Source organism: Melanostigma gelatinosum, assembly GCF_949748355.1.
Source record: "Melanostigma gelatinosum genome assembly, chromosome: 3".
In the NCBI taxonomy this organism is placed as follows: domain Eukaryota; kingdom Metazoa; phylum Chordata; class Actinopteri; order Perciformes; family Zoarcidae; genus Melanostigma; species Melanostigma gelatinosum.
In genome coordinates this window covers 27,990,801-28,014,018 of record NC_136636.1, presented here as the reverse complement: position 1 = coordinate 28,014,018, position 23,218 = coordinate 27,990,801, and the positions used below count along the sequence as shown (strand labels likewise).

Genomic DNA, 23,218 nt, shown 5'->3' with positions numbered 1-23,218 from the left:
AACCACTCAATCAAAACTGCTGTTCTTCTCACTTACAAAATACTATTTAAACTACTTGGTTTCATAAACAGTTCCATCTACGATCATGATCGATGTATTCATGAATTCAACAGGAATCTCACAAGTTGTAATGTCCTGCCTTGTACATGTCTTACCTCCCAGGTGATCTCCATATTGTCCTTCTTGGATCCCCATCCTCGTAGATCTCTGGGGATGGCATCTGGGGCTGGATGTAACATAACGAAATTCACTCAGATTGAACAACATCAACTGCAACTAATCCCATGTCCTCAGGCACAGAGTTGTGTTAACACCACCTGAGAAACCTGAAGCTTACCGGCCAGTTGTCTTGAACTGCTACTTTTACTTTAAAGCAAGGGGCTACAAACTACACATCCAGCCCATCTGACAATCTCACCCTCGCATGTGTTTAGAATGTATTCTTTCATTAGGTCGACAATTTAATACTTGTTTTTTTTGTTCCTATTTTGATTGTCCCTTAAGTGTTTCCGATTAGATAAGATAAAATATGATACGATGCGATTAAACAAGGTATGATGAGATAAGCCTTTATTGATTGGTGTCGCAACAGCACAAGGACAGAAATAGCACAGATAATTAAAGAAAGGATTAAAAGTAAAAAGGATAGTACAGTATATGAAGTACAAACAATATTAAATCAAAATACAAACTATGAATGAGCAATTACACTGAACATTATAAGGCAAACAATCATTACATGTATCATACCCAGACCAGAGTTGTAAACTCTTAAATTAACAGTGAAATATCGTCTCGAGGTCGTAACTTAGAGGTGTGGCTAGTTGCAGCAAAGTCAGCAAATATATATGTGTATATGAAGAGTAATATGAGACTCTTAACTATAACGGCATACACCAGAATAGTATACAATATGACTGTGTAATTAAAATAGTATGAGCATTGTATGTATATATAACATATATATTTTGAGTAATTCATTTATTTTCTAAGAGGGCTGCATGATTAGAGCATAATAATTGGCTATATATTTCAAATTTATATTGGAGTTTGTTTTTTTCTACTTCCATGTTTCAGTGGCTCCAGCTAGGCGACAACAACCTGGCCCCCAGGTCATTTGAGTCCTACAGGCTAAACAGTTCCACTACGTCGAATCAAATGTTTTCTTACAAGATGTAGGGAGGTTGTCGTGACCTGAAGACAGTCCTTCAGTCAACAAAGTCATAATTTTTAAGTAAAGTAGCTGAAATGTTCTTGATGTGGTGGTACATAAACTACACTTGTGAGTGTGTGTGGTGCTCCTCACCAGCTCCACTGGTCTTGTACCGCGGCGAGGGCCGGCTGGGCTGACTCTGGCCCACTGCGTTGATGGCGATAACCCTGAACTGGTAGTTGACAAAGGGGGCGAGCTGCAGGATGACAGAGTTGAGGTCCCCGGGGTATGTGGACAGGTCCTGCCACCTGCCCGGCTCCCAGCGGTCCTCCTCAAACTGGACCAGGAATTCTGCCGAGATAACACAACTGGCGTGAGGATAGGCAGACCACTTATTGTGAAGGCAGAGGAGATCGTGGGGGTTTCATGTAGTCCTTCAAGGCGTTCAGCAGGTAGGAAGGTCGGTAGGGTCTCCTGCAGCTTCTAGTTTAATGAGCCTGTTACATTCATTTTACAACCCTCTATTTCTGCATGCCTTCATTATCATTTCTTTCCTGAGCTTGGAGACCTGGGACGAATCTCACCACCTTTTTATCTCTCCTTTATCCACACAATCTCCCTACAGGATGAACATTTCACTGCTCCAGGTGTGTCAGGACACTATAAGATAGAACGCCTTCACATAAACAAATCAGGCCTGTGTATGAAAAATTTAGAGAGAAATGTGAGGATGCAAGAGTAATACAACCCCTTCCAAGATGTCCAGGAAAATGAGAAGTGTGTGTGTGTGTATATACTGACCTGTGATTGGGCTCCGGTGGTCATTTCCAGGGATCCAGGTGAGGCGAACGCTGCGGGCTGCGGGATCTGACAGATCCAGATCCATAGGAGGGTCTGAGCGGTCTGCAGAGAAACAGGGAATAACCTGACCTTAGACATGTAAAAAAGACATACAAACACACATATACACACAACCATAGGCATGCAGCAACACTCATACTGTACAATGGTCATCAGTAAGTCAATTTTAATTTAAGATACACTTTATTTAGATTGACAAACTACTTTATAACACCCAATAGCACCTTCAAATCTCCTCCCAGTTCACTGTCTGAAAGTTTCAGGAAGTGGTAAATACATCGCCCAGTGAAATGAGGACAAATGAGAAAAACTACTCGACTAATAATTTCCACAAACAACTTAGAATGAGTGGGAATGTGGTTTCAAACTGGACAAAACAGTGTCAGACTCATGAGATTAAAAGACTTGATGGGATGTTTTGTGGTGCATGTATGTAAGAATCCATTCGGTATTAAAAACTCCTCTAACACACACACACACACACAAACACACACACACACACACAGAAACAGAATCATCATTGGCACACAATGAAATAAAATCCATTATAACAGTGTTTTAATATAAATAGTGTCATACAGCAGAGGCACACGTTTAGATGAGGAAGAGGACAAAAAGTAAAAGAATAAGAAGACAAAGTAAACGGAAGAAAAATTGAGAACATGACAGAAAAGAAAAAGAGAGAATTCCACTCGCGCCGTGTGTTACCTGGAGGCAAGGCACTAGAGACTGAGGGGTTGAGGGAGGCTTCCTCTGTGGGGCGAGGTCAAGGAACAGGAAGTGGGTATAAGGGTTAGAGTATGCATGTTAGTCCAGCCAGTCAACAGCAGGGGAGCACAATGGTTAACAAGTCATTTAGTACACAATGTATTAATATAAGGCAGCTTCACGAAGCTCCAGTTAGTATGACGCCATATTAAGGTGCTTGTTAGTTAAAAAAAAATAAAAAATAAGCTCCCCCCCTTGCTCCGCGAGCAAGGGGGGGAGGTAATATTCTCAGAGAAAACTCTGAATTTTCAAGATTAAAGTGGCAGATTTCTGAGGGGAAAAAATTAAAACTGCTTGTTTTTGTGTCTGTATGCGTTGCAGATGTCCTCAACTCAAATGCATCAGTCATTGTAAGGATTCCAAATCGAGCGGCATTTTCGTTTGAATTTTAAGGGAGACATTCGTTATACTTCTGGTGAATATAATGTAATTAATCTTATTTCCATTTATGTATATGCCCTTTGTTAACACTTTAATTAAAAAAAACGGCTGTTTGAATGCATTTACCATACATGTCAGTATGTGTGCCTTGTAAAGTCAAGCGATAGGGGTATTTCACAAATAAAACAACGAGTTTTTTCCTCATAAAGGTGTGGTATTAATCTCAGAGAATTTCTGAGTATTTTTCTTGTAAATTTATGTCTTTAATCTCAGAATGTTTTCATTTTCAGAATATTGGCCACCTCCCCTCGCTCCGTTTTTTCTTTTTCTTTTTTGTCCTTCAATGGCCAATCATGTTGTCCTCATATTTACATTTGAGACTTTTGTATTCACAATTAGATTTGAGAATTAGCAAAGAAAATAGATTACCCTCTGTGAACCAGGAGGTCATTCAACAAAAATAGTGGAGTTTTGAGCCATTTGTCAACTGTGTCTGTTTCTTGACTCAAACTCAATGTACTGCTCAGGAGAGGAAATACTTTTTCAGAAGATAGGATGAGGCTTTGAAGATTACAAAACATGCCTTAAAAAATGGTCAAAAACAGAGGCGACTGTGACTGACTGACATTAATGAAAAGTCTCAAATGTCAAAAGAGGATGTTCAAACTGAGTCCACAATATAGCTTTACTACAGCACTTTCTACACAGCACCATACAGGAGCCTCTCCATACGCTGCATGCAAACTGTTGAATCAGTGGGAGTGAGTAGAGCTAAAGCTGAGCTAGGTTCGTAGCTTAGTAAACTGTTGCAACAATAAAACATGCATCATTTCCATTTGAAGACATAGAGCTGAAAAATAGTAGTGTCAAGAGAAGACATTTACAGAAAATATCTACTGAGAGCATATAAAAAGCATTAATACAAAGCAAAAGTAGAAGCATAATAGAGTGTGTGTGTGTGTGTGTGCGTGTGCGTGCATCTAAGAGGTAAATAACTATAATTATGAAGTGCCAGTACTTGACAATTTTGAGAGACTGCCTTCTTCTCTTTCACTATATTTCAACAACACAAGGCAAGGCAAGTTTATTTGTATAGCACATTTCAACAACAAGGTAATTCAAAGTGCTTCACATAAAACCATTAAAAGCATCAAAACACAAGGCAGGACGTGGTCATTGTACGTCTAGAACTGCAAACGATCGATACCGTCCCTCAGAGCAAGTGGCGTGATATACCAAGCAACTGTTACTGAAAGTTGGTTTAAAAGTTACGTGGTTAAATAATGAATATAACAGGTAAACGAGTCCACTAAGAGCGGCAGGGACGGATGATGGAGAGGGCTGTTAGTGCCCTTTGTGAAACCAAAAGCAAACAATGGCTTTACCCTTGTTACATTACTTTTTCACGCTTGTTACACAATGTTACGTAAGAAAGTCTGCTAAGGTTGGTTATTTAGTTACGCTAGTTACTACGCTTGTCATGAAGCATTGTTGTGTTGTAATTGGAACACACACCATGTTATGTTTTCTAACCTTGAACATGTAGGCTAAACCTTTGTCCTTTGTCTTTTGCGTAAACCGAGCAAATCATTTCACAATGTTAACCAGGTGGCATTGTGCGTTTCTGCATGAGCGATATGAGGCTGATATGAAATGTGTTCATTAAACATATTTTTGTGTTCTACGAATCTGAAATGTACAATGTCAACGTTTTTCCTGGCAGATGTAGTCAGTAGTTTCTTTACACAAAATGGTTTTACATGCAAAATACATAAACTGATACTGTGTCATATTATCTATAATGAAATAAGTACTGTGGTTTATTTGGGCTCAGAGAATATCGTATTTTTAAAATAAAACTCCTTTTGAAAATTCAATTGGAATATGCCATGTGCTCCAGGTCCGTTCTATATGTGAGTGTACCTAACACCGTGAGGCGGGCTGAGGCTGAGTCCTGGTCTATCTCAGATTTGACAGTGCAGGTGTAGGTTCCCTCGTCCCCCTCGTTCACATTGGGGATGGTCAGTGACTCCTCGTCTTTCCTCAGCCTGGGGGACAAACACAGGGAAGAATTCAAGGATTTACTTGAGCTGACATCTGTATAAAATCAATCAGTCGTTCAATTCTAAAATCAAATAACTGTCTAAAAAAGTGGTATTTCTCATTGTATGACACGTTTTAGCTCTATTTCCTCTCTGAGACAAGTTATTGGTGTGTGTCATAACTCTGAGAACTATCCTGTCTCATACAAAATAATATTCCATACAACTAAACAGAATTTTCATTTCATGCATTGAATGTGACATGAAAAAATCATATCTTATTTTTTACTTCATAACACATAAACCACAGACCAATGATCCATTGCTGTCCATTTCTTTTCAGACGAAATGATAAACATTTACTGTTGTTAAATGACATCTTAGCTTGGATTATTTTCAGTGTTTTGGCTTCACAGAGATGTCTTTGTGTGCCGTTACCTCCAGCCCAGGTAGAGAGGCTTGTCGTCCTTGGTCCAGGCCACAGTGATGGGCAGGCTGGGATCAGACTTCACTTTACAGTCAAAGTGAGCCGTGGAGCCCCTGATGGCCGACTGGCGCTCCGGGGCTCGAACAATACGAGTCGGCTCTGAGCGGGAGTGAGGTTGAAGGGGAGCGCATACACACACGCACATTCTTTGTTAACTCGGACACTCAGATGCATCCAGGAAAAGTCAGTGACAGGTGTGTGTGATGACTGACTTGTCAGAGTTGGATGGAACACACTCTTTTCCAAAATGCTCACACGCATATGACTGCAAGGTCACTTTCAACATCTGTTATTCTACCACAGCACCTAAAACGTTCTTTTTTCTGTTGAAAAAATCTGCCCCGACTGTACTTTCAGCCACTCGCAGTTGCATGCCTCCCACCAACCAATCAGTTTACATCCATGTCTGTCCAACATGTCATCAATTCATCATTATATCCTGTTAGCCACTTGTGAGAAATTGTCATGATTCGGATATGAATTCTTGAGTAGTGGCCCAAAATGTGTTTTGTGACCTTTTGAATCAGTTCTTCCTTGTGTACAGGTTGACTTTTGTGCCAAATTTGAAGAAATTCCCTCTGAGCATTCCTGAGATATCGCGTCCACGAGAATGGACCGGACAGTATACATGGCTGGACAGACGTACAAATAAGTTTTGTTTGAATGGATGTCATTATGCCTCCTGCCACTGCTGTCAACGGTGCAGAGGTATGATGACATCCATACACAACTTCTTTGCATTGGCAAATCCGTTTTGTAGTAAATGGGTTAGGGTTAGCTTGTACGTCCATCCACCCTCCATGTACCTCCTCTGTACAACGGCTGTGCAGAATAAGAACATCCCACTTCCTGGACCGGGGAAATTCAACGTAATCTCGGCAGCACATAATGAACTAACAGATGCTTTCTAAAGATGAGGATCTCTACTTGCCATTGTACTTGACAAAACATACTGACGGATGAAAATGTATCTCACTGCCTTGGCAGTTGAATGCACCTGTTTAAATTGTTTTCAGTTCAGCTCTACCCTGAATGCTAGGATGGGAATATATATGCAGTTTGAATACAAATGTAACTGTTAGTAGACAGAAGTTGAATTAAAGGCACGGTCCAACAGTGCAGGCTGTTTGGCACAAGGAAAATAAATCATTTCACATCTTCCACACACATAGTGACATGCAATGGGAGCACGTCAGGGTTTATGACGTTTACAACGTCATAAACCCTGTTGGAGCTGATTGTTGCACAATGTATGCTGCAGATGATGTAATAACAACTCATTTGGAGTTGAAACATTACTTTAAGTTTCAGTTTCGCTGTGAGTCTTAACAACACACCCTGTACAGCAGAGATGTAATGACTGACCTTTGACCTCAAGGCGGACCTGGTTCTCGGCCGTGCCCAGCATGCTGTTGGCCACACAGGTGTAGGTGCCCTCGTCCTCTGCTCGGGCCCGTTTGATCTCCAGGGTGCCGTTGATGTAAACGCGGTACTGACCTCCGTCCAGCCCACTGCCCTGTCCGTTCTTAAACCTGCAAGCACAGACAGCATAGGGGAATATGAATGATAAAGTATAGCTGTATGAATGTTGTGCTCAAGAATACACAGATGTGGGTTTACAGAGGTTGATGCTAAAACCAGTATTAGAGCTGTCGATGCTCACCATCGTAGGTCCGGCAGAGGAGAACCGAAGAAGGGACAGTCGAGGAAGGTGCGGTTGTTCTCGATGACTTTGATCAGCTGGTTTTTAGGGCCCAGCATCCTCGGAGGCATGTCTGCAAAAAGAGGGACAGAGGATGACGCCTTCACCACTACATCACTTACCAGAACTCTGCACGAGTCACAGAGATTTTAATATTTGTGACAGTGTGACAGTCAGCTAGTGTGCACCATAACTGGTACTGAAGCAGCTATATTGAATTCAGCATTCTCATTTTATTATCTGTCTGCAACATGTTTAAATATCCTCTGTGTAAAAGGCTTACTCGATTAGAATTCATTTGTAATCAATTAAAAGTGATAAATGTCAAATTTTAACCGGTTAAAGTTGAATAGCAGTGTATTCACATACTTTAGGATAAGCATGTTTGCTTTTTTATCCGGAGTATTTCACAGTGATATTCATTATCAGTAGAAATTGAATCTACTGAGTCCATGATGTGTTTAGTTTTGCATAAAATGTACACATGGAAGACTGCTAGATCAATCAAACCCTGATTATACAGAATGTAAAAAGTGTCAAGAGGCTATGAAGATGTGTGTGGATGACTATCGACTTTTGTTCATTCTAATCATTGAAGGAAAACATGCACAGGTTCAGTGGTGATGGAAATATTCTTAAACCAAATGGCCTTGCATTAATATTTCCACAGATAATTCAGGGCTGTAGCGCAAGGCGAGGGCTAAGGCTTACAGACACATGGGCGACACACCCACTGCTCTGTATACATTTTTGAAATAGACTTCCTCCTCTGTGTCTCACCGAGGACGCTGACGAAGGCGTTGGCCATCAGGTAGCCGTGCTGGTTGGAGGCATTGCACTGGTAGACAGCGCTGCTTCCCATCTGCACCAAGCGGAACATGATGGTGTCACCGAGCACCTGTCTGCTGGGGCTGTGGGGAGTGCCTGAGGTCAGGGGAGAGGAAAGAAACAGAGCAATAATAAGGAAAGTTACAGAATTAATTTTACACGGATGTCTAGTGAAGACAATATTTGAATTTAAACTGATTTGATTTGAGTGGTTACATTTGTAGTCTGCTACAGACTTCAGTAAATAAGATCAGAACAGAACCAGGTCCTCATTGTCCTTTTCATTTACTGAAATATGTCCATTCAGAACAGATTGGTCAGAAAAGCTGGTTGACATAAAGCCAATTTGAATTTGAGAGAGCTGATTGGATAATATATACAACAACTGTAATGTACGAGTGTAATCAGGCCCCTATTATAACATAGACTTGTAAAGACTGTCATCATACCATACCATCAAATATGTCCCACCACTCACACTCACAGAGCTTTTTAACAAGAACATCTTCAACAAGAACATCTATCAAGCCATCTTCTGAAAAACTGTGGCACAATTTTCAACCTTCAGTTTTATTATATTTTGTAAATAAATGTGGTAATGTTTAAATAGAGCCCAATAATCACAATATCATAAAATGAATAGTATACATTTGACAAAAAAAGAAAGAATGATAAACAGAACGAAAGGAAAAAAAGGAAAGAAAGAAAAAAGAAAAGAACGAAAGATAGATAGATAGATAGAAAGAAAGAAAGAGAGAAAGACAGAATATGTACTTTCTATAGGCAGTCCGTTGACCAGCCACTGGATGTTGGGTTTGGGGTTGCCGTTGGCCCGACACACCAGAGGGCCGTTCTCCTCCGGAGCGAGCACCAGGTTGAAGGGTTTGTCGAGCCAATAAGGAGCCGCTGTGGACGCAGGGAGTCAGATGAGCACGATGGACTCAAACACAAACATACATCTGTAGAAACACATAACAGTGTCACCTCCTCACCTTTCACCTGGACAAAGATGGAGTGGTGTATGCTACCTAGATGGTTGTTAGCCATGCATACATACTCCCCAGCATCCTCCTCTGACACGTTGATGATCTTCAGGGTCTTGTTGTAGTTGTCAAACTTCAGCTTTCTCCCTGGCAGGTCCCCACCCTTCTTAAACCATTTGATAGTGGGCGTCGGACTGTATAGGGACAAAGAGGGAAATCCTCACTGTCATTTATTATTATTATTATTATTAAAAGGCTGGTCTCGCACTATTGGAACTTGATCAGCTGAACATACTATGGACTGACAAATTACAGCTCAAACCTCTTCAGTCCAACTACTGAGTAGACTGCAGAGGGTCCAAAGGAACACATACTAACTCAATATTTAGAGCCCGGTTGCAGTGTTGGGGTTCTATAATGATCAAGGGTCACTGGTGCTGGACAGGAAGAACAAATTCAGCATCCAAGTTCTAAGAGTATTCTCCTGTCATGCATCACAGAGGGGACATGGACTACATGGAGATTTGAATCATTTCATTCTTCTTCTATTTCAAATGTAAATCAAACATCTGGTGTCTGAATTATCAGTTTTTATCTCTGATATGTGTGTGTGTGTGTGCGTGTGTGTGTGCGAGAGAGCTCACAGTCCAGCAGCGATACACTCCAGCAGCAGTTGCTCGTCCCGTAGCACCATCTTGGAGCTCTCTGTCCCTGAGGGTGAGAGGAAGGTCGGCGTGGACTCGGCTACTTTACGGCCTGCGGACAAGGAATGAGGGCGGGGTTAACACACGCACAAACAAACACACATTACAGTTTATCTTACCAGGAGCTGAACATCCTGTTTGCAGGTACTGCCACATGAACCTAGAATTACTAGTCTGTTTCCATGTGGCTGCACTTTCCATGTGGCTGCGCTCCATCTCCACCAGGCTTCAGCTCTCCCTGCAGTCTGTCGTGAGGCCAAGGCGCCTGTAAACGGGTTGAACGCCCTCTGGCTTCTCTCATAGGAAGACATTAAGCGATGCAGAAACAACAACGGATCTACTGATCTTGCTTTGTGTTTGCCATGAGAACAGAGATGGCAAAGATTGGCATTGAAAGTTTAAATAAAGCAGCTGATAAAATGTTCTTCTGCTGTGATGAGATGACTTCAACGTGAAGCTGAAGAATATTAAAGTCATGTAGTCGTTATATAACCCCATGTTGAACCTTCCAGCAGGGCTTGGCTAAAGCAAGGAGCAGCATTGGACAGGAATGAGAGCCTTTAGAACAGAACCTTGGTATTGTTTGGAGTTGGCTTTTAGGGTGTGAGGCCTTTAATAATCCACACACACAGTACAGTGACTGGGGGGATCAAATCTATCTTAAACCTCTGATTTCTATAAAATCATCGAGGGTTAGTTTGGCATCAGTGTTGCTTCAGCTTGTTTCTTTTTAACACAAATTGTGAACAAACCATTTGAACATTAATTAATCAAGTCCAGCTAAGCAGTGTGGGACGTGAGTAAACTGCTAAGTGCTGTCTGTGTTTACTTCAACAACCAAACGCATGTAGCACTTTAATCGGGCACGTAGTTTAGCGTGAACTCACCTTTCACATAAACTACACTCGTGACAAAACTAAGTGTGTCAAATATTATGTCACCTATCGTTTCATTGTTATACTCTGTATGTGTGTGTGCCATACGTGTGCATTTATTTCAACTGCTTTATATTCAGCTCTTCATTAAACTACCACTTTAAGTGTTACAATTTACAAACTGATAATTCAACTGTCCAAGGGGCTTGAAGGTCAGCTGCTTTCAGCTCAAACACTTCAACTGACACTTAGATTGTTTCAAATAAACTCTCTTCAACTGCTTTCAGTGCTTCACCTTTACATGGAAACAGTTAACATGTTCAGACTTTTTAAACTACCGGTATAAACCCTTATATTATCTGCAGCTGTCATTTTCAGCAAGCCCACCAAGAGAATTTAGTCTCATCTCTGTATTATTCTCTGTTGTAGATGTACCGGTAGTTTATTATTGCACTGCACATTTAAATAATTCAAAGTTAATTTTGCGAAATGGAACTCAAACTATAAAGCCTTTCTTTTACTTTCTTACACTTAATCTGGAGGTCAAACAGAGTGAAAGTTGATGTAGCAAGTGGGTCTGTAAACTGTGATGGATATTACAACACAGAGTTTAGGTAATAACTCCACATATCATTGCCTGACTGCCCGTGTTTATTCCCTTGTGAAAATAAGATCCAAGTTGTAATAAAACAGAATAATTAAATCTGTACAGGAATACTCGTTTAAATTGCATGAGTTTAGAGTTACACGTTGGTTTGGACACATTTGTGAGGATGACATTGTGCTGAGTGCTCCTAAAGTCTCGGGCCGACCTTGTATTACATCCACTGTATGCAGCATTGGTAATGTTGATTGACTGGTAATTATTCAAAACTGCACCACGGAATAAACCAATTCAAAAAACTGCTGCTTTTTAAATCTTATTACACAGACAGATTTTTTGATGATTACTTAAGAGTTCGAGAGAGCACATTTCCAGTCGGATCCAATCCCAACACAAATGCTGCCAACAGTGTGGACATAGAATCCAGCCAGCACAGAGCGGCAGCATGCTGAGAAGTGTGTGGGATTAAATTAGCATTAGCCTCCTTTGTGATGCAGATCTGTGTGGGATTAAAGCATCTGTTAGCGGTTAGCTTGTCCAGTGGCCGGCAAAGGAGGATCTGCTATTGTTAGTGAAACTGGGAGGAGAAGAAGAATAAGAAGAGGAGGAAACATACAGAAGACGGTTAGTGGTAACAAAAGCCAAGGTGATTATGTGCACACTCGCTATACAGCTACGGCAATGCAGTGAGCTACCTGGAGATGTGGCTAACATGGCTATCACCCTGCTGAGGAGAATGGCAGTGCTTCCCAGGATGCATTGTAGCTTTAGATTCAATCCCACTCACAAACAAATTTGAGTTATGTTTTTGCATCTGTAGATTACAAATAAAATAGCTAGCATATGTACATGAGCGTGTGTGATAACAGCCTCGTGTAAGTGTTTTCAACAGCTGTTACTCTCCCACGCTCACTCAGAAATGTGTCTGAGTGCAGACCTACATCCATACATATATGATTATTAATGAACACAGGGTGAATCTGGACTGAATATTCATCATGTGATCTGATCCCTCTCTGAGCTGGAGCCTCTTCGGAGTCTTCGGTCCCACTGGGGCCTCGGAGCCGCCGGCCTGGTCTGTCACTGGGAGCATCTTCTCCCCTTAGGGACATATCACCCCCCAGTTCAGCCACTGACACATATGTTGTCACTTTGGCTGATCTCTTCCCTCCAGCTATGGGCTCATTCAATACATGTTTAGCATAATGAATATACTGTATGTGCAATGCATATGAATTAAGGGTAATTTGTGTGTTAATTAAGACATGTTTATTCATTACATGTGATCGTTTAACACTGATTGAAAGGTGGAATAGACTGATTACTTATTTCTACTGTGTGAGTGCATATTAGGGTCAGAAAGATGTTGATAAGTCTTCTATTGGAAGTCACATCTGGCCCAGTCGCTCATTCTCCTCGCCGACGTTGAATTTGGTTTGATTCTTCATTTAATGAGCAGCTGACAAACACTACACCGATTGAACAGGAGCAATTCTATTCTGCTGCAACATATTGCATTAATTCATCTCTGTCAGTTATATAAGGAGTTTCAGTGGAAAGTTGGCATGTGGCAAGATGTGCAAAAGGGATTAACATATTTTATTCTCATGGAAACGACAATTAAAAATAAAACATGTTTGATCTCGGAGGACTTTTTTTGGGGGAGGGGGGGGCCGTACTGCATCTAGACATAAATAGCAGAAGCTTCAATCTAAAACACAGTGTAAACTATGTCTTGCGAGGTTGGACTGTTTACCTCACTAGCTTTTGAGATTGAAATGTGAAGAACATCGACTTCTACAAGGTTTAATTAAATGATGGTCAATGCTTAGATAATAGCATGACTCAACATGTCTTTAAAGTACTGAAGCTCAATTATTGCAACACTGGTTTTACTGTAGTTTAAGCACAAATACAACAATGTTTTCAGAGCTACCACTATGTTTTTCTTGTTTGAAAATGGGAAGGAAAATCCAATAAAGTTCCAATGACTGGTAAATGTGTTCAATCAGTTTAGTCCTGTCTCTTATAATGTGCGTTCCCGTACAACAAAACTGCATTCTCAATAATCTTTATAGAGAAACCTATTTTTTTAAACAGCCGATAAAATACCTATGCTTTTTTTTTTAAACGTAGCTCAAATACATTTCTAATCAAGTCTGAAAAGGGTCAAACAAACATGGTACTTTCACCCAGGAGCCGCTGTTTGTGTTCCGAATAACACCAAAAGTCAACATTAAATTATTTAAATTTATATCCGTAATTTCAATAATGAAACTAACCTACTTATTTTAAGCAAAACCGGGATGTTTGTGATGAACTCAAACAAGTGGTTCTTTTGAGTTTTTTGTTTTGTTTGAATTTACAATGTTAATCACGAGTAAAGAACTGCCACTATAATTTGGGAGAAAATATGTTTCCCGCAAAACATAATTGAGAATGCAGTTCACTTGTATGAGGACGTATTTTTGGAGACAGGGTTGCAGAGTTGATATGTAAGTGAATGGTAAAACTGACAATAATATATTATGGAGCCTACGTATAATAACATTTCAGTGACATTAACACCAATGCTTACCAAGCCTCAAATATCGCTAAAAATAAACTTTCAGTTTTTAACTCACAATAGATAACAGAACAGAAAGAAGCAGTGGCAGATGATCCGTCTCAAAAACTGACATCTGTAAATTAAGTCAGCCAAACTTTCCAGGATATACTGTATGAATCCTATGGCCCCCAGACTGACCTGAGAACATTTGAGTCATATGTAAGAAGCAACAATTCAAGAACGTTCTAATATTGTTGCTCACAAGTCTCATATTCCATTCTCCTGTCTAGGTTATGTGATCTTTGTTAGATGTAATAAGGGAAATAGTTGTTTTGTTAATTTTTTTGAATGATCTAAATGTGGTTGAATTCGCGTAGATGTTGTGATTTTTCTCTATTGATAAGGATCCAATTAAAAAATATATAATATCGGCAGCATAAGATACAGTTATACCTTAAAGAAGCACACCAACCAACACTCACTTCTCCTCCTGCAGCCACTCGGTGAACTCTACACAGGTAGAGAGCAGTTAGGAGGTTAAATGTGTGTCGAAGGACAGGCTGAGGTCAGTAATGACTTGAGCTTCACTGAGCGAGGAGGTTAGTGTGCTAGCCGTGTTACTGTGGGACTTGACTAATGAGGTGGACAGGAAGTGACTCACCACCGTAGGGGTCAGTGGCAGTGTAAGACGTGTCATTATACGGCTCCTCTGAAAACACACACACACACACACACAGTGGCTCATCAGTCCACACATGGGACACACTCACAGAACCTGACGACACACGGTCACATCTGAAGAAAAATATTTCACATTATATCAGATAACCCAACATTTCATTGTCTTCTCTTCTCTGCAGCAACCTGAAAAACTCTCATTAAAGGTTATGATTGAATGCTTCTCATGTCATGTCATGACATCACCTCTAGATGGGGACATGTCATACTCCATTGGTTGGATTGGTGTGTGATCAGAACACTCACAGCAGACAGTGAGAGAGAACAGAGAGAATAAATGACTACATTAACTCAAAGTCAGTACGAGATCTGCATGTGTGTGTGTGTGTGTGTGTGTGTGTGTGTGTGTGTGTGTGTGTGTGTGTGTGTGTGTGTGTGTGTGTGTGTGTGTGTTGTCGACTCACTAGTCAGGACTTTAAGTGTGAAGGGGTTCTTCTGCTGGATGGTGTGTGTGAAGAGGAAGCGAGCGTTGCAGCTGTAGTCGGTGTGAGCGTCTTTGGTCAAGACGTTGGAGAAGTACAGGTCTCCGTTCAGACCCATGGACACCCTCTTATCCTGAGGGATCGGAGTCATCGCTGGACGACAGATGAGGTGACCAGAGGGACGGACAGAGGGAAACGGAAAGAGAGAGAGAATGAAACCACATGAACAAGTTGATCTGATAGAATCTTCAGCATAAGTAGCAGCTGTAGTCGCATGTTAACATTAACACTGAGGTGAAGACATGAGGATTTGCAGTTTTAATGTTGAACTTAAATAAAGTTGAAGACTCTTCACCTTGGATAAGTAATGAAACAAGAATTCAGGACTAACACACATTATTGTTGGGAAAATCATAGATTGTTGTTAATTGTTTAATATATTGTTGAATATATATTGTTTTCTGATGAGAACACATGTGATACATTGGCTATTTTCTATCAATTTGCATTTCATTCTGAATATTTTGGATTTAATAATTTGCCATTTTGTAATCATATTTGGAAATGTATAATTTGCTATACACATGTAATATTGTGCAAACAGTCCAGCGCCTCTTAAATCACCCTTTTTATGGATATGGTTGGTGTCATTCATTTGCCAAAAAGAGACAAGAAGCACAATAAAAAAAGTTAAAGTTAAAAATGAATTTGACTGACATTATTATGATAATCTTTTACTCAAATGTCCTGTAGCTATTGCGATGACATCAATATCGTGAATATATATTTTTACAAAACTTATGGGTTGAACTCCAAATTTCAATTTGGGTTCATGGAGTTTGAAAGAGAGGGGCATAGTCAATTGCATTATGGGAAATGCAGCATCCAGTGTTTTTGTAGATTGATCCATACATAACTACAAGTCTGGTATCTCTGCCACTACTGCTTTGATTTTGATCTGCATATTTCAAGTCCCACAACTTATACTAAAAAGTTCTTCATGAAGGCCTGTATCAACTATAGCTGTTTGTCAAGAAATCAACTGCTACCATCACCATCTATCTCCCACATCCTGTATCAAATAATCCAACCACTAGCCTGTAGATTGTTCGATGCATATATCTTTTTTCACATACAGTATAACTCAGTTCAGTGTCTGTCCTGGTGAGCTGATGTGTCATCCTACAGTAGCTACAGGCAAACGTTAACGCGCGGCCCACAAACACAGACGTCCAGACGGACCGTCATCCACACTCTAACTGCTCCAGCTGACGTGAGCCGTATGATCGTCAAGGAAATGCCCCGGGACCAATCAGCAGCCGGGCCAGCAGTCCTCATCAGGCGTTGGCTTGTTAAAGTGTGTGGGCTGCATATGACACACTGATGAACTGTGGTTGATATGAGACACCAACAGCTGCACTATCTACGTCTGTAACTGGGGAGGAAATCTTTATTGTATTAAAAATATTTGTGTAGCAATGTTCTTCTCAAACATTTTCCAGGTATTTTAGTAATTTCAAGTCATTCAGTTAATGTAATGGTTGTTGGACTACGGTGCTTTTTGCAGTGTTTCTGTTTGGCTGTAAAACGGCTTCTGGCTGGACATGGAGGTCTGCACACTGTGATGGGAAAATATGTCAGTCTACTGTTTTAGGGTTAAGGAATGTGAGTTTTAGAAGAGCAGGCACTAAACCTTGTGTTTTCTAAATGATTCTCGTAAGTTTTGCATCCAGGTGTCTTATCTGTTATTTGTTATCTGTTATCTGTTTTCCTGTGCATTATTTGTCTTCAAAGACGGCGACACACAGATGTCTAGATTACGGTACTTCCTGATGAGCATCAGGAAGAGCATGACCCTTTTTAGGTATTTATGATGGGTGACGATTCACAGGTTTTTTCCGTCTCTGCATACTGTGACTTAACTCTTTGACCAGGTCACAGTGACATCAAAGGAAGCATCTGACTGGGTGTATCCATGGTTTATTGTGGGGCAAACTGATAAATAAGGGATTCGTAAACCGGCCATAAAGTGCCTTCAGGGTATCGTAAAGACAGGACACTGTGCTTCAAAGGAAAACATCTGCCTTGACTGGTTTCCTTCTTTTGTTTATTCTTGTTTGCGAACCAAGATAACAGCATGCTGGCTGGGCATAAATGTCCATGTATCTGACTATGTTGTCAGAGCACCTCTCGCAGATGACGGTGATGTGTCTGTGAGACTGTGTTCTCTTTGCTTGCAAGCAAATAAATTGACTATTACAACTTTGATCGTTCATCCAGACTCTGTTTCATTTGACAATGATTTGATAACACTTTAACACTCTTCTCCCGACTATTCATAGAAATATTCCACAACAACACACACTCAGCGTGACCCACTTGGGAGAAGGACCGTACAGTGCAAAGAAGAGAGGTGAGGAAAGGATGCCAGACTGGCTCCAGACTATGAAATCTCCCTCCAACTGCTGAAAGAGAGAAACTGAGAGAGAATGAGGAATAAAAGCCCAAATTAAAGTAGTATGCTCAGAGGTCACTGGAGACACACTGCTATGAAAAGAGGGACATCAAGCCTGTCTCTAGATGACCTGATAGACCTCTAGCCTTTCACAATTTAAAAGGACTGCAACCAAAACCAAAATGCACTTCTCAGCAACCAGGTTGCTGTTCTTTGCGGATGCTAATTGACTTTTACTTGAGGCAGTAAACATGAAAATGATGCAGTCAGCCTGAAAGCTGATCAGGAACAATTATTTTACACAAAGTTGTATTTTGTGGAAAATGGAAAGGTCATAAGTCACCTCTCATTCCCTCTAACTATAAAAGCCAAGATACAGTTGTCTTCTGCTGCACCATTGTCAAAAATATCGATAACATGTCAAAGTCTACCATAAGACTGCTGGTAGACGAATGTGTGAGTCATTTTTACTGGCTAATACAGTGATGGCAGTGAAGGAAAGTATTAGGACCGAATAACGAAAATAGGAATAGAACCGACTTTCCCATTTTAATCAACGTACCGTTGACTTTGCGACCACTGTAGCGTAATAATCTCTGTATTACCTAAACCGATTTACAGCAAGTCACAGAATCCCTGATGATTTATCCACACACTGCTATCACCAGATGAGTGATAGTTTTGTCCGGCTCATTTTGTGAAACCAATGTAGCATTAAAACATGGGTGTATTAGCAAACTAGCTAGCTAACTAGCTGACTCGTCAACTAGCTTGATCATTCCTCATTGCATGAGCCGAACAGCGTGCTGGTGGCCAGCGGCAGCGTTGAGTCTAAAGGTCCCTTGGCCTCACAACCTGCTGCTCTGGGGAAGGACAAGCTACCTAGCAAACTAGCCACCCATTCGTTTCCAGGGCTGTTCAGAGCAAGCTGTTCTTTACGGCTCCACTGTGTGTGTAATCACCATAACAATGAACAATAATCACTATTGTCTTTGTACTAGTGAAATAACCACGGAAAACAGTTCTACTCCTATTCTATTTCCATCATCAGTGACACACAGCTAAAACACACTACATAGAGAGAAATACACTCAGTGTACTTGTGTGTAATTGTTGCTCACCGCTGTTCATCCAGAAGGTGAAAGGAGGAGGCAGGCCTGGTGGAGGGTTGCAGGCTAGAACCAGCGGGGTGCCTTCAGTCACCACTACCGGCTCCAGCACCTCTTTAGGCCAGAGAGGAGCCTCTGGAGGACGAGGACAGAGAGGATGGGAGTAGATGGAGGAGGGAAAGGGGAGGAAGAAAAAGAGACAGAGATGTGAGAAATGATACATGACAAGAATTTCAGTCAAACTAAGGTGAGGGAGGAATAACAGGATATTGTCCATCAGACTAAGTCTGCAAACTATCCTAGGAACTGTTGCTGTTCTTCACAAATGATTGTATTGTATTGTAGGGCATTTTTGCTGGTTCCAATTGTGGTCACCAGTTTATTTCAAGCAAGCACAGTCACATTGAAACAAGCATTTAATTAAACTTTGCTGTTGCATTTCTTCTTTTTTATGTGAGATACCATAATGCTTTATTTGTCGCCTATGATATGTTAATGTATGCATTATGTCCAAATATTGTGTATATGTGTGTTCTTGTGTATTCTTACTGGAGACCCGGAGCAGGATTTTGTTTGACAGAGCCACTCCGAGGTCATTAGTGGCAAAACACTGGTACTCCCCCTCATAGTCCTCTGGTCGTCCTCCGCTACGGAAACCGATCTCCAGAGTTCCCGAGCGTTTTCGCATTGTCACCCTGGGATCTTTCCCGATGTTGAAAAACTTCCCATTCCTTCGCCATGAGAACCTGAGCCAGAAGACAACGGATCAAAGGGTTGGCGTTATAACATTGTTGATCCCTGGAACTGAAGTTCATTCTGCTGATGTCCTCTTTATGTGATGCTCATTTTGACTTTGATACAGTCTTTCTGGTGACAACCAACTTTTATTTCCTTGTCATCAGTCTTCTTACCCTAAAACCCATTGTAGTCAGAGGACATTTATATGAGTCAGCAAACACTCCTGAAAGCTAACCCAATGGAAACTATCCATACCTTCTATTGCATTACAACCAACCATCCAACTCCTATAAATATCTAAAAAAGGTTAAATAAGACTGGATAAGTTTGTATTGGTTGAGTGAGTTAAGTGTTCTCAAGCAGGGAAAGGTGATAAAACATTTCCTTCATGCAACTATACTCCCCCCTTTAGCATCTATATGAGAACCACCAGGCTTTCAACTGACTAAACCCATCCATTGACTTAGTTTGAAGAGCGAGAAACTCAGTTTAGATCGGAAAAACAAACAGGACTCTCACCCAGGAGACCGCTGTTCATGTCCCGTGTTCATGTCCTGTGTTTACCAAAGTCACAATTGACTTATCTTACTGTACATTGTTAACCAACTTACATACTAAACCAACGGCAATAACCTCATCAAGTAGTTTCGTAGCATAGTGCCACTCCAAGTGTCAATATTTGGTGAGTTGGGAGTGAAAATATGTGGATTATACAGTTATTTCACATTTAAACCCTTCCAGCAGCTCAATGGTTCCTGGCAGGGTTTTAAAGCTGCAGGAAAAGTATTAACGCAGCAGAGTATAAAAAGCTCAAATGAATGGGTGAATGATAACAGTTGCTGTTGAAAAGAAATTCAGGGTAGTGTAGCACATGATAGGACTCTAATGTGATGATGACTGATGGAATAAATCAATAATAAGGTGTGTGTAGTTTTATGTTTTATACATAAAAAAAACACCAGTTCACTTGTTTAGGAGGAGACCATTAAGGAAGGGGAAACATGGAAAAAGTTATCTAAGCATGAGGTACACCGCTGGGCTACCACCAGCTTAACATGGACTCTTAATTGTTTTAACAACCGGTAAATGTGAAAGTCCTTTGCTTGTCGCGTGGTTGCCATCTTCTGTTACTCAACTGCCCCATGACAGCAGCAGCACAAAAATTCGCCACACCACACACTCTCCATGCGCTTGTACTGTAGCTTAATCCTGATCCATGTGGTGTTTCCAGAGGGCTCCCTGATTAGTGAGGAACACTGATATATGCTTACATAACTTGCCGCTATTTTTAGTAATAAGCGAGGATTTACAGAAGATGCTTCCTGTCCACTTCCAGTGGAGCTGGGCCTGTTTGAGGTGCAGCACAGCACTAAGCCTGAACAATGGGCCACTATTGAAGGTCTGGAGACCAGAGCTGTGTGTGTGTGTGTGTGTGTGTGTGTGTTTATGTGTGTGTGTGTGTGTATGTCGTGGCATGTGTCGTGTAGTGAGAGATGAGTGAATAAGTGAACGATCCCTTACGCTGAATGTTTCATGAGCATGAATAGTCAACTGAGTGCATTATTGGAGCACAAAGCCTGTCCTGGGAAGGGGAGAGCCAGTGTGTGTGCATGGGAGAGAGAGTGCCTTATTGTGAGGTTGTATAAGTGTTTGTGTGTGTGTGTGTGTGTGTGTGTGTGTGTGTCTTACGTAAAGCCAATCTGTCTCCAAATAAACAATGTACCACTGTCCTGAGCTGGTCATACCCCCAGTGATGTAACCACTGGCGACCCAGTGTGTGTGTGTGTGATTTGAGTGTACATCAGAGCAGGTTTCTTACAGTGCCTTTATGTGTGTGTGTGTGTGTGTGTGTGTGTGTGTGTGTGTGTGTGTGTGTGTGTGTGTGTGTGTGTGTGTGTGTGTGTGTGTGTGCGTGTGTGTGTGTGAAAACAGAAGCAGAAAAGAGGGAGAGGTGGGAGGGAAAAAATCTGTGAATGAGAAAGATGAGAGGAAGAGCGAGAGAGACACAGGGAAGAACAATAAAGACTTGTCCCTGGCTGATTGAGCTCTTCATCGATCTTCAATCACCCCTTCCTCCAGAAAAAAATACCATTAACATACCACATTTGTCACAGATGTGAAAGTACTTTGACGCCAGGTGTGTATGGAGAGAGAAAAAACATTGTATCAGACCACTTGAGACTTGGTGTCAACTGTGTTTGGATGACCACATTTTAACATTTAGTTAAAAGTTCAATTTAGTTAAATTTAGCCTACAAGGGCAGATAAGACTGTAGGAAAGAGAGAAGAGAGAAAACACAGCACATAGTTTTTCCAGAAAACAACCACAAAAGAAAGTACGGTATGACAGAGAGAGCTGCTGGTACGTGGAGGCCTGACAGAGTGATGGAGGTAATGGAAGGACTATAGAAAGGGAATAGGATGGTCAGAGCAGCGGCCATTTTATGCATATTGTCGCAATTGCAACCATGGTAACATGTGAACTTGTGTATAAACATCCATTTAAACCATAGCTGTATATATAATATGTACAAAATCACCATGACGTCACCCATTGGTTCGTGAACTATGGTTTTGAAGCCTTGAGTTTGGCATTTTGGCCGTCGCCATCTTGTTTTTTGGAACCAGATGTGATAGGAGAGGGTGGAGCTAAGAACGCTGAAGGAGACATTTTTTGGAGACCAAAATGTTACAATTTACTTTGATGAAGTGAAAACACATTGCGAAAGGGTTCAAGGTGTAAGACGCAAACATGGACAACGGAAAAACAGGTCTCTACCATGGAAAACACCGTGGTAGAGACCTGTCAATTACAAGGTAGCCCCGCCCTAAAGCATACTCTGCTTTATGGTCTATTTGACTCTAAATGGACCATCATTTACTGAATGCACATCATGCTGTTTGGTTTAGCATAGAGAGACAGAGCAGCAAACAGCACAACAGACCACTTGTCAGGTTGAGGCTGTGGAGGGCAGGCAGACCGGTGTCACACTGAGTTTAAAGGGTTGTTAGAGGGCAAGAAAAGAGCTTTGGGGTACGACACCATTCAACTGAAGGGGAAGAGCGTCAGTGAAAAAGAGAGGGTTGGCTAACGTGAAAGTGTGTTATTGTGTGTGTGTGTGTGTGTGATAGATGGACAGACAGGGAGGAAGGGCAGAGTGGCACATGTGAGTTGCACTTTGCATAACTCTCACTGGCAGAGAGACACAGGGCTGGATGGAGAGGACAAGGAGACACCAAGGACAGATCAGACCGGGGTGACAAAAAGCAGCAGAGAAGACAAAAGAGAGAACAGAGAAAGACAATGAGCCCGAGAGAAAGGAATGACTGGATAGACAGTGGGAAGGAGAGGAAGAGGAGGGTCGAGGAATGTTTCATGTTCGGCATCACGTGAATCCACGTGCTGCTTTTCCCTGATTCCTCTGCAGCTGCGTCTGACTGGTGCACACAATCACTTCGGCAAGTTGACGCATCAATCGCACTGTTTTCTGAGTTACCTGCAAGCTTTTTCTAGCTATCTCACCAGCTATTCTACGCCTGTTAACTTCAGCCTCTCTATTTCGATTTCATTTCCATGAAACGGTGCCCCACCGATTCTACACCTGAGGAATTATGGGGACACTTTTTTAGGACAGAGGCTTTTAATTACATTTTTTAATCTTAGTTTTAATATCTGTCAAATGTACCTTAATCTATTGTATTGGAGGTGAATGTTAATGTTCAGACTATGCAGTCTTGTAGTAAATTGAATTGTTATTCAAAAATACATTTTAAATATGTTTTTTACCTCCTTCTACTTATTATCTTCTTGTGTCTCTAC

General features: G+C 41.2%; 1 protein-coding gene across 1 annotated transcript in view; it reads right to left on the bottom strand.

The window, feature by feature from the left end:
• Nucleotides 1-23,218, bottom strand: part of nfasca (neurofascin homolog (chicken) a) — a gene marked incomplete at its 5' end in the record, with an annotated part of 66,331 nt that overhangs the window by 32,555 nt on the left and 10,558 nt on the right. Inside the window, 16 exons of the mRNA XM_079266293.1 lie at nucleotides 156-226; nucleotides 1,307-1,504; nucleotides 1,955-2,056; nucleotides 2,723-2,767; nucleotides 5,087-5,211; nucleotides 5,644-5,791; nucleotides 7,058-7,224; nucleotides 7,356-7,467; nucleotides 8,175-8,318; nucleotides 8,997-9,128; nucleotides 9,215-9,399; nucleotides 9,850-9,961; nucleotides 14,598-14,645; nucleotides 15,079-15,249; nucleotides 18,673-18,795; nucleotides 19,210-19,406. Coding sequence (XP_079122419.1) covers nucleotides 156-226; nucleotides 1,307-1,504; nucleotides 1,955-2,056; nucleotides 2,723-2,767; nucleotides 5,087-5,211; nucleotides 5,644-5,791; nucleotides 7,058-7,224; nucleotides 7,356-7,467; nucleotides 8,175-8,318; nucleotides 8,997-9,128; nucleotides 9,215-9,399; nucleotides 9,850-9,961; nucleotides 14,598-14,645; nucleotides 15,079-15,249; nucleotides 18,673-18,795; nucleotides 19,210-19,406 — 2,080 coding nt within the window. The remainder of the gene's footprint in view (nucleotides 1-155; nucleotides 227-1,306; nucleotides 1,505-1,954; nucleotides 2,057-2,722; nucleotides 2,768-5,086; nucleotides 5,212-5,643; nucleotides 5,792-7,057; nucleotides 7,225-7,355; nucleotides 7,468-8,174; nucleotides 8,319-8,996; nucleotides 9,129-9,214; nucleotides 9,400-9,849; nucleotides 9,962-14,597; nucleotides 14,646-15,078; nucleotides 15,250-18,672; nucleotides 18,796-19,209; nucleotides 19,407-23,218) is intronic.